At 57.4% G+C, this 11,258-nt stretch overlaps 4 protein-coding genes across 4 annotated transcripts in view; 2 read left to right on the forward strand and 2 right to left on the reverse strand.

The window, feature by feature from the left end:
• Positions 1 to 375: 375 nt before the first annotated feature.
• On the forward strand, positions 376 to 6,069 carry PHSY_005293 (hypothetical protein; the record flags this gene model as incomplete). The annotated part of the gene is made up of 1 exon (XM_012335903.1): positions 376 to 6,069. One exon carries the CDS (start codon positions 376 to 378, stop codon positions 6,067 to 6,069), a length of 5,694 nt encoding a protein of 1,897 aa, XP_012191293.1.
• A 288-nt stretch (positions 6,070 to 6,357) lies between these two features.
• Positions 6,358 to 7,821, forward strand: PHSY_005294 (hypothetical protein; the record flags this gene model as incomplete). Its single annotated transcript, XM_012335904.1, has 1 exon — positions 6,358 to 7,821. The coding sequence occupies one exon, from the start codon at positions 6,358 to 6,360 to the stop codon at positions 7,819 to 7,821; it is 1,464 nt and encodes a 487-aa protein (XP_012191294.1).
• Positions 7,822 to 8,047: 226 nt separating this feature from the next.
• Positions 8,048 to 9,670, reverse strand: PHSY_005295 (hypothetical protein; the record flags this gene model as incomplete). Its single annotated transcript, XM_012335905.1, has 1 exon — positions 8,048 to 9,670. One exon carries the CDS (start codon positions 9,668 to 9,670, stop codon positions 8,048 to 8,050), a length of 1,623 nt encoding a protein of 540 aa, XP_012191295.1.
• Positions 9,671 to 9,900: 230 nt separating this feature from the next.
• Positions 9,901 to 11,258, reverse strand: part of PHSY_005296 (paramyosin) — a gene marked incomplete at both ends in the record, with an annotated part of 3,305 nt that continues 1,947 nt past the window's right edge. The window contains one exon of the mRNA XM_012335906.1: positions 9,901 to 10,472. Coding sequence (XP_012191296.1) covers positions 9,901 to 10,472 — 572 coding nt within the window. The remainder of the gene's footprint in view (positions 10,473 to 11,258) is intronic.

Here is an 11,258-nt window from a genome sequence, read left to right on the forward strand (position 1 = left end):
CGAGACGAATCCGGAGGCGTTTCGTATATGAATCCCAACTCTCGTCCATTCGTCCCGGGTGCGGCAAGCAAGCCGCAGATTTTGGAGCCACAGACGCCGACGTCGCAATTCCAGGAACCACTGCCGATCGCAAGCCCCGCTCGTCCTCCGCAACATGGCCTCACTCACGCTATCAACCCAGGCAGTGTCCAGCTCACTGGTCTGCCTGCTTTCTTGGCAACACCTCCCATCTTCAACCATATGTCTCACTCTCCCTATTCTCCTGCTTATACGGGGCCACCGTCGCCGATATCGCCGGCTCTGTCTGGTTCCGTCAGTCCGTTTTTCGTGCCGACAGGCCAGCCTCACCTCGGACTGCCTCGGTCAGCACCGCCCATGAACAGTAGCAGCAACAACTTTCAAAACAGGAAAGCCAAGGGACTTCCTCGCATCACGCCCCTCAAGACCACCGGTCACAACTCTACTCCATCCATCTCGATGAATCCCGCTGCCTTTGCCGCCAATCTCGCTGCTCTCAAGACCAAGAAGAAAATCGTCGTGTGCTTGCCAGCCGAAGTACCTTTGTCGGACGATGATTCACTGCTTGATCAGCCGACGGACATTCCTTCCAAAAACGCAATAGATGGTATGTGCAGCAATGCCCGTGCTTCGGCTATGACGCGCAGCAAATGGAGACAGCGACTTCCATGGAGCCCGGACCAGTACGACCGTGTTCCATGCATCGATATGCCAAAAGATGCCACGTCTACACGCGACATTCATCCTGAGCCCTGGCCGTATTGGTTGGGCCTGCCAGACACCATCGATATCTATCTTCCCGGCATGAGTGCTTGGGACGAATATCTTGAAATGCGGTACGAGGAACAGCAGATGGAGGCTGACCGGGGCGAAAACACTCTCTATTCACCTTTCGACCCCAGCGGCCTCCCACTGCCTCCGGACACAGCTGCAGTTAAGCCAGAGCATCTGGGTCGCAGCTTATCCATCTCAACGCCCGCAGATCCGAGCATGGTCGCTTTCAAGCTCAACCGCTTCTTGCAGTCCCAGCAGCAAGCACAAGAGGATGTCGATCAGCTCCCCGACCGTGAAGCAGTCCCTGGGGCCGACGATGCTGCCAAAGCATGGGGTCGCTTCCCGCAGGAACTGCCCACGAGACTGCGTGAGGCTTTTGCGCGCCGCCGTGGCGAGAGCACCAATCTCGAAGTTCGTCCCGCACTCAAGCACCTCCACACGCATACCATGTCGCTTGGCCTACCGAGCTCTGGCGGGCCTTTCGGCCCTGATGTGTTCAGCGCGCTCGATATGATTCGTGCCAATTCTGACGAGGGTCCTTCCAAGCCGCCTTCTGAAGCTCAAGATTTGCCGGACAAGCCTCTTTCCGACCCTGAAGCATTCGGTGTCCGTGGTGACATTTTCTTGACAAACATTACCGAGGAAGATGCAGAAGACGAGTCTGAGTCTGAGCTCGCAGCAGAACGACACGCACGGGCTGGAAGCTGGAAGGATCTTGGAAGAGGCTTTGGCTACGAGCCTGATGCGCACAACCCAGCGCATCGTGCATCTTTCCGCATGCATGCCAGAAACACTTCGAAGTTCTCAGTCAGCACCTCGCGTAACGATGACGATGAAAATGACCATCTTGATCTCGAGGGTGAGGAGGCTGAAGTACGGACCAACCCAAGCGAGGATGCCGACGCTTCCGACTTTGAAGAAGAGCCTGACGAGTACGGTCCTGATCACTGGCGTGCACGCCGAGGTAGTGTCCCGCTGTCAGCGTTCGGCGAGTCTCGCCGCCGCTATGGCGATGAGGACATGTCACAAGCCAGCGACGACGACAGCCTCCAGGATTCTCTCACGCCTTCCGACGAGCAATTTAGCAATCCTTCCGACGAGGAAGATGCCAGAGAGGAGCGAATGTTGCGTCGACAGCACCGTGCCGCCGAGCGAGCGGCTCGTCGAGAACGTCAACAACGTCGACGTGGTCGTGCCAACACCGACAACACTCTGCCTAGCAGCAGCATTGGCGAGGCGGAACTACACAAGACGGGACGCTACGCGCACTTCGAGCACGACGACGTCATCAGCAATCCCTCTGATGAAGTTCTGTCTGATATCGATGACTCGCAGACATTCGGTCACGATGGACCGCCCACCACTGCTGGTCCAGGGCCCCGTTTCAGTCGAGACTTTCGCTTTCCTCCTTCCAAACCGTCTCTAGCTGTCAGCCCTTCTCAAACGCGTGCTAGTTACACTCCAGCAGTCAACCACCCTCCGATGTCCGGCACACTCGGTCGAGCTTCGGGTCTCTCGCTTCTGAATCCTGATGCCAAAGAGTTCAAATTCGGCGGAGCAGGTGCCACTCCGCGATCGGTTTCGGCACCTGTGTCGGGCGAACACAACAGTTCGCATGTGGCGTCCGGACATTTCCGCCTACCAAGCATCAAGACCTCGAGCTTCGGCTCCGATCTCGGAGATCTTCCGGCCAATGCGGCGCACCTCAATGTCGGCGCGGCTCCATTCACTCCTGGTGCCTTCACATTCAAGTCTGTCAAGCGGCTGCAAGTACCGGAACTCCCGCTCACGGCGTCGTCATGCATCGCTGCGTCCGATGCTGGCGACGATGTCGACGATAGACAGGTCGAGAATCGAGAGTTGCAAGGCAGAGAGAAGCGCCTTCGCTATGGACCCATCGACTACGACAGTCAAGATGAGCGGTATCCTGTGTATAGCACCAGTCCTCCCCGACCAAAAGCATCAGCGGCAAGTATCGAGGGTCCCCTTCGCAGCTTCAGCTCCTTGGCCAGAAAAGGTCCGCCACCATTCCTACCTGCGGGCTACCTGCAACAGCAGCGTTCCGTCTCGCACGAAGCGCGATTGACCGCTGACGCACCTTCGTTCGTGCCGACGTGGGCCAAAGGCGCTCCGCCTTTCGGTGGGTCGACCAGCTTCAAGCGTCCATCCTTGCCCGACTGGAATCAAATAGCGGACAAGGATGTCGAGACCAAAGCCTTGCCTTCCATCCTGGATCCGGCCTTCTTTGCGTTGAACACTGGAAGTAAGGCAATCCCCATCAAGCGCCCCTCAGACATCAGCCAAGAAGGAGACAGATCATCCTCTCATCCCTCGACTGGACCGTTCGATGGTAGCGCTGTCGTATCATCAGCTGTTGCGGCTCTTAGTGCCGGTCATCCCTCGAATGGGGCTCTTCGGGCTTCTGGTGCTGGGCAACAACCTGCAGCTGATCGCCACAGCGAGCGGGCGCAGCCTGTGCAGATTCCTCCTGGGCCTGACAGGCATGCATCTCTCTCCGTTTCGCTTGCTTCAGATACAGGCGCAGGTCCATCGGGTCGACGAGACGGACATGGCACCTTTTCAAGAGGCAGCATCTCCTCCATGGATTGGAGATTTGGAAGGAAATACCGCGATCGAAATGGATCCAAGGCCGAAAGAGACAGCGACGACTACGATCGCGAAGAAGAGGAAGAGAGTCTCACAGACGTTGTCGAGGAGATTGTGGAGCGTTTGGATAAGGCGCTGGAAGGATGGGCTGGAAAGATTCTCGATGAGGTGACTATCATGGGCCAAGTGCGACCCCATCCGCGCAATCCCGCCGGTTTGTCCGACATCGTCGTTGCCCAGGACACCATCGTCCAAGAGATGACGAGTCGTCTGGAACAAGTGCTCGACAGTCGGCTGACTCCCAATTTCTTCGCTACACATGCACGAAAGCTGACGGATGCGTCGGACGAGACGCACAGCACGATCCGACCTATCCGCAAGAAACCGTCGTCGACCGATGTCAAGATGACCAGCTCGGTCATGGTCGATACGCCGGGCGAACTGGACTTTGACTATGTGCAAGAGATCCTCGAGGTCAAATTGAAGGAGTTCCGCACCAATATCGAGTCGAGCCTGACGGAGGTCGTGGAGAAGCTCGAGAGGTCCGACGAATCCACTCCCCGCATCAAGCACGACGATGGAACGGGTGAGGGCAGCAACAGCCTCGTCCTGCCGTCCGAGCTGGCTGAGGTCATCACGTCACGTCTGATGTCCCAGCTGGAGGCACTGCTTCGGCAGCAGGCAACGGCAAGTGAAGAGGTCCAGTCGTCATCCGGCGCCGAGCTGCAAAAAGCCATGCAGTCCAAGTTGGACGAGAATCTTTTCCTTCTTTCCGAGCAAGGCGCCACTGGCCGTTCGAACATTCAGCAGATGCTCGAGTCGGAGATGCACACGCTCGAGCAGTCCATCAGCAAGATTGGTGGTTCTGTCGAAGAACACCTTCGGTCTGCGCTCATAGAGTACCTGCCTCCACTGCTGCAAGACAAAGTATCAAGTGACACAGCGCTGGCGGACAGACTCACGCTTCAGCTCGGAGCTGCCTTCGGTCCAGTGTTGTCAGAGGAGCGAAGGTGCTTGCTCGAGGAGAATCAACGTAGTCGAGACCTTCTGCTGGAGGCCTTGCCGAGCTCATACAAGATCGCCCAGTCGACAGTCGAGCTGGTCGAGCCACTGGTTAGAAGCCTCAAGAGCGATCCAGTCGACTCGGATGCACTCGTCGGTAGACTGGCCGAGGTGATCGGCAAGCAATCGATCGAGCACCTGGTGGACCTCACTCCCGTACTTGCACTTCTCGAGCCGCTCATCGTCAAGCATGAGGAGGCTCGATCTTTCAGCAAGAAGATTCTGGAGAGGCAGGAAGACACCGAACGCACGTTATCGGAGTTGCCGTACGCCATCAATGCGAAGACCGAGATCTTTCTGTCCAGCGCGCACGACACGAGCGAAAGGCAAGGGCTCATCCTCGAGAAGATCGCAGAGATCAAGGCGGAGCTCAGGAGCAGGTCGACAGCTTCGTCGAACCCTACAGCGATCGATATAGAGGCTCTGCACAGAAAGCTCGAGGACTTGACAGAGGACAAGCTGTTGACAAGGGAGACCGCCGAGAGGACGCTCTCGGAGCTGGCAGGTGTCTATCAGGTGCTCGACTCTTCATATGAGGCACTGTCTCGCCTGGAAGCTCAGCAGGATTCAAGCGAACAGTCACATCGAGAGCTCCTGGCCAGGTCGGAGAGGCAGGCAAAGGATAGCGCTGACCTGGCGAAGGAGCTGAGGGAGGCCGAAGCACGTGCGGCACGGGCCGAGGCCGGTCAAGCTGAAGCTGTTGCCAGGTTGTCAGTCTCGCAAAAGGAAGCTACCATGCTCCGCGAGCAGCTCGCGCAGATGACAGCTGAGCTTGCTGCAACCAAGGCGGAGAACGGCAAGGAGCGGGAAGCATCGGCCAAGGCTGTCGCAGAAGCAGTAGCTCGGGCGGATCGAGCCGAGGCTGCGCACGTCGAGACGCAACATCGCATGAATCGTCTGCTCGAGCAAGCGAACGTCGCCGAGCGCGAAGCGTACGATACCGCCAAATCGGTGCTAGAACGAGCCTCGAAAGCAGAAGGTCAAGTCGCTGCGCTGGAAAAGCGCATCTCGGAACAAGACAACAAGATCGCCAACCTGCAGCAGCTCTCTGCGACGCAGAAGCAGAAGGCGGCTCAGAGCCACCAGAAGCTCGCAGAGGGAGAGAAGCGGGTCAAGGAGCTGGAGGGCAAGACGGAGCAGTTGGCGGAGACGACAGCGCGTCTGAAGGTGTTTGAAGAGAGGGCGGAGGAGTTGGAGGAGACGCGACGTGAGCTGCAGCAGAGCGTGGGGAGGGAGAGGCGCGCCACGCAGCAGGTCGGGGAGTACGAGGAGCGGGTCAACCAGATGGAGCGAGATCTGGCCAAGATGAAGGAAGAGTTTGTCGAGCGTTCGGCGCACGAGGAGGTGAAGTTGCAGTTGAAGGAAAGTCAGAAGCTAGTCGAGGAGCTGGAAGCCAAACTTCGGGTCGGGTACACGTCACTGCAGACGAACGAGGGGTGGGAGACGGTCTCGAACGGAGTCGCTTGGGGCTCGATGCATTCTCCGCACGCCCAGCAGAACGGAGATGCGAATCGATCGATCAGGTCCGTATCGTTCGCGTCGACGGCGGGAGGTAGTAATGGTGCGAAGAGGGAGGTCGAGGTGGACGACGGAGGGTGGTGGTCCTGAACATGTCTAATTGTCATTATACCATCATTAGCAATATGTTTCACGATACTAGTTGAGGTGTGGGACTTGGCGTGAAGACGAGGGTGTGCGAGGGGGGTTGGTGCGAACGAGTGTGGTGTTCAAGGTCCAGTTTTCGGGAAGCGCGGAACTCGGAGCGGGTTGGTGTTGCAACACTCCACACTTTGTTCTTTTTTTTGGACGGGTGGGTTTGTGCAAACCTTGCACCTTCACCCTTCCGACCTCTACTTCTTTCGATTGGTCGATAGCGACAAGGAGCGTAGGGCCAGCATGTCGAGAAGACTTGTTTCGTACAGCGATCTGACGGAAGATGGTGCGGAAGCACAACAGCCGAGCGGGACGGAAGCGGGACCGTCGAGTTACTCCAACGCCGGCGCTGGGGGTGGTCGCGCGAAGAAGAGGAAGCTCGGATCGAACGGCAGTCAGGGGAAGAAGAAGACGAGGGCAAATGGGGTGCATTGGGACGATCCAGCCTACGCAGGCCAGATGGAAAGGGAAGGTGGGTTGCGGGGAGGGTATCGTGATCTTGGGGAAGTGGAGGAGGTGGATGAAGAGGAGAGAGGGTCTGTGGGAGAAGATGTGGATGACAGAGACGATGGAGTGAGAGGTGAAAGTGATGATGTGGAGGGCGTGGGTGGTGGAGATGGGGTGTATACAGGATGGAAGTACGACGAATGGGGTGAGCCGTACGACGGCACACAAACATTACCCGAAGAAGCCTACGACGACGATGACGAATTCGACTACGATGACGAGTACGACTCCGACCACTCTTCCTCCTCCAACACCCCCGCCCTACCCTTCGTCATACCCGACGTGTCCGAATACCACCGGCAGCACGACCCACACCCATCTCCCCTCGCTTCCTCCACCACTCCCTCCTCAACCCCACATCGACCGCCCCACGCCGTCGGCGGCGGAGGTCGAACGCTCACCCACCTCGAGCTCTACTCCCCGCTCTCCCTCGTCCAGACGTTCAACTCGGCGCTCTCGCAGTACTGCACACTGCACGCGCTTCCGCTCCCCCGCTTTACGGGCTCTAGCGAATCCGCGCTGTGGAACGATGCACCGAAACACGATTCTCTGCTAGCACAGCAGGTGAGGGAAGATACGCAGCAGGTGCTGGCTCAACGCGGCACTGCGGTTGGTGTTACTGGGTCAGGTGTCAGCAGCGGCGGCGGTGGTGGTGGCGGGAAGTCGCAACAACAGCAGGCGAAAGCGAGGGGGAAACCGATCGTCACCGCGGTTTCTGCAGCGGACATGGAGGGAAACGCGGCTTGGAAAAAAGCGATCAAGACAGTGGAGACTACGCCGAACCGTGTAGGCTGGATCTGGCCCGCAGTCCAACCGACAGGGACCAACGATCAAACTAGTAAGCACAGCGTCCATGCAGCTCCTCCCCAAACAGTCGCTGCTGAGAGCATCTCCTTGAACAACAGGGCAGCTAGCTCGAACCATCACACTGTCCAGTCGGACACCCCAGCCAACGGGCATGCAGATCTCGACATGAAACTTCACCACTACTGGTACGCCGGATACTACGCTGCCCTCGCCGCCTGCCGTGTCACCCCCACGCTGAACCCAGACTCATCCGTCCCATCTCAAGCTCCCAAAACCGATCCAACCGACACCGCTCCCACTCCCACGTCCCATACCTCCCTCATTCCCGCCACCCGATCATCCATAGATCCACCACAAACACCGATAGAATCCTCTCCCACTGCACCTCAATAATCAACCGCACGGCTTGAAGTCTCTCGTTCTGCAAAACCCAGACGCGATCGTCATCAACTCTGATCGAAGGGATCTCTTGTGCGGATACTGTATTAAACTGTTCTTATGTGATGTTCTTGCTACATTCGGGGCAGCGATCTCAATCTACTTTGACGATCGTTTCTCTTGGCTTTTCGTTCTTGTCCTCTACACTTTGCTCTTTGAGCGTCTTCCTCTCGTAGGCTTTTCATTCGTCCACCAACTGATCGACGCTTGCACTCCTCTCTCTGTCCCTCTGCGCACCCTCAACCTCTACGGTATCAACCTCCTCTCCTCCTGCTCCCCCTTCTGCTATTCCTGGTCCTCGACCGGTGCCGTCCTCAGCCGCCCTTTCCACGGGTGACTGAGAGCTTGCGCTTGTCGAGCTCAACCTTGCATTCGCCGATGCCGATGCCGATGCCGATGCCATGGCCGAATTTCCCGTCTCGTTGACCTGGTGCGGATGACTGTCCCTACGACTACTTGCGTTTTCCTGCTCCTTGAACTTTTTCCACCTGGATCCACATCTATCACACAGTGTGCCAGGACCCTTGGGACCACGTCGGAACTTTGCATCGTGAGGTGCAGCGCAGTTGGAGCAAGTGCGGTTCTTGGTCGAAGCCAGTTTTCGTACTGGATAGCTAGTCTCAGAGGTTGGTGTCATTACGTAGTTTGCTGAAGCGGGTCGTCCGGGTACCGAAAGATGATCGACGGATTCATGCCCACCAGGTCGCAATCGAGCCATTCTGCGTTGATCATCGCCTTCGTGGTCGTAAGGGTGCATGTTGCCAGCACTACCGCCGCCAGAATAGTGACCGGCACCGAAAGAGCTGGTGGAGGATGTGGATGGGTACGTGTGAAGTGTAGGCATGGAAGATCGTTCGCTCCCGGAAGTGAGGTAGGCGCTGCTGCTGGGCGGTGATCGAGCACTGCTCATGCCGCTGAACCGCGAGAGAGGAGGACGATGAGGAGCTGGTTGATTGGACGGTGTCATGGCGTATCGTTCGGTCGGTCGCTCGTCCGGGTAGGCGTAGTCGGATTCGAGGGCTGAAGTTGTGAGAGGCATGCGGGTGAGTGGACGTTGATCGGGTTCGTGTGGATTGTGGTGTCCGTCGACGAACGGCCGGCCGTGTCGAGGAGCGCCGAGATGGTTGTAGGACATGGAAGGAGGCGGAGACATCGGTTCAGAGGTGAGCGTAGGGTGAGGTGGTCTCGATACCTGGGTCATGGGAACGCCGTGAGGACCTTCGCTGTTAACAATGACGGAAGCGGAAGGTCCGTCACTTTGACCGACGCTGACCGAGATGGCTGCAGATGCAGACGCAGACGCAGAAGCGCGTTGTTCATAGTCGCTGGGACGAGGTCGTTTGAACGGCACTCCATGGCTTCTCGCGGCACTCGAGTTGAACTCGCTCGGACCCATATGATCCGAATGACGATCCACTCGTTCGCGCGGGTCGTCAGGAATACCTGCAAGGTCGAGACGACGGGCGAGATCATCCCTCTGCTGCTCGGCATGACGAGCACGCTGCGTGGCTCGTTCGAGTTCGCGTCGAAGCTTTTCCAAATCGACATAGGCGTGCGAAGTTTCGGTGGTAGCCTCGCCGTTGATGCCGTAGGTCATTCTCGCTTTTACGAGAGCACGGACAAGAGGACGCACAACATCTTCGAGATAGGTGCGCTCGAGAAGATGCTCGCCGAGCGAAGTGGGGATAAAAGTGGACTCGTCGCCCAAGTCTTGCATCCTAGATGCAGCATCAAAGGGACCGCGCAGGCCTGTATGCTCGAAGTGGACCGAGTCGGATCGTTTTGTGCGGGAGGCGTAGTCCATGTCGGAATGGCGAGGGAGGGAGGCGTGGGCAGAGGTGAGGATCGGGTTTGAGGCGGACATTTTTTGGTGATTGTGAGCGGAAAGGTTATCTCTTTAGTCGAAGTCGTGTATGTTCGTCCAAAGAGATGTGGGAGACTATCTGCTCAAGAAATGATGGCTAACGTTGATGCGGTGATCCCGTTAGGTACGAGAGAGGAGCTCGGATGAGCGATTCGATCCTAGAGGACTCTCTAGCTGCGTTGATAGATGCCGACCAGAGATCGGCAAGATGCAGAGATGCAGTAGATGTCTAAGTGCCGGGAAGTGTAGATGAAGGAGGTAGGGTCAGATGAGGGAGGCGGGCGGAATACCTCAATTCCTAGACCAGATGAGTGGATTCTGGCGGTAGCTCTGTGGTTGCGAGTGCGACCACTGACAGCGCGCTGTCGAGGCTTGGAGATGGTTCGACCAAGCAGAGTGAGTGCGGCGGGCGTGGGGATGTCGTACCGGAAAGGTGCTGGAAGCAGTGAGGGAGGGAAAAGAAGCGAGGACGTGGAGAGGAAGAAGCGATCCAGTTGGCTGGGGATGGAACAGACGATTGATTGACGGATCGCTGAGTCGGTCGGTCGATGTTGGTAGCGAGACCGGCGAGAAGGGAGAGCAACCCAGGAATCGAAGCACCGACGGACGTACAATGGGGCGGAGGATCGGAGGAAGGGGCCGTGTATGCGATGTCTCCTTTGAACGTAAGCAGTGATGAATCGACGAGAGATGGAGGAGAGGCGGGTAGATGGGGTCAGGCGCTGTCCGGGCTTTCCGCAAGCTGCCGAAGATTTACAGGCGAGAGAAACAAAATTGGGTCAGAAGGGCCAGATGGTAGGCATAGTCGAAGCGAGCAGAGCCGAGGCGAAATGGTTGCTGATTGCTCCGCTCCTACGGTGCTGCAGTGCCGCGGTGCAACCGTGCGATGGATCGGATCTCAGCCCAGAGTGACAAGGCGTAGAACCGAGCCGGAGCCCAATGCAAAAAGCGAGCCAGCCAAAATATTCTACGCAAAACAGAGTTGCGGACGGGCAGTTACACCGTAACTCCAATCTGTCACTCGGCGGGTTTGTCCCCAAAAAAAAATCAGGGTCAGGAAGATCTCGCTGTTCGAAGCCTGTACGCGTGCGACGGGCGATAGCGAAGGGGAGAGACGCAAACCAGCGGCCAGGCCGAAATAGGCGTTGGATGTCCAAAAGGCAAGGCCGAGGTTGCCGCCTGCCGTCCTTTCTCGCTCCCTTTCCCGGTTGGTTGCACCACATTGGCGTGCATTGGCTTAAGGCACACAATCAAACTCAGAACCGCAATCCTGCAATGTGCCGCGACATCCAGATTTCTTTAGAACCTTGCGTGGGCGGTGCAGTGAGCGAAGCAGCATGGCGTATTGCTACACTTAGCGCACAGGCACTTCGACCTGCAAATGAACTCGTCTTTCAAAGTATTCAACTATCGATATAGTTATTTATCGAAAAAAACAACGTAAGCAATTTTCGAGAACAGCCTGCTCATGCGTTGCGCTAACTCAGATCAGCAACAAGCGCTGCGCGTCAAAACCGCGGGGGGGGGG

This window comes from Pseudozyma hubeiensis (assembly GCF_000403515.1).
Source record: "Pseudozyma hubeiensis SY62 DNA, scaffold: PHS48, whole genome shotgun sequence".
NCBI lineage: Eukaryota > Fungi > Basidiomycota > Ustilaginomycetes > Ustilaginales > Ustilaginaceae > Pseudozyma > Pseudozyma hubeiensis.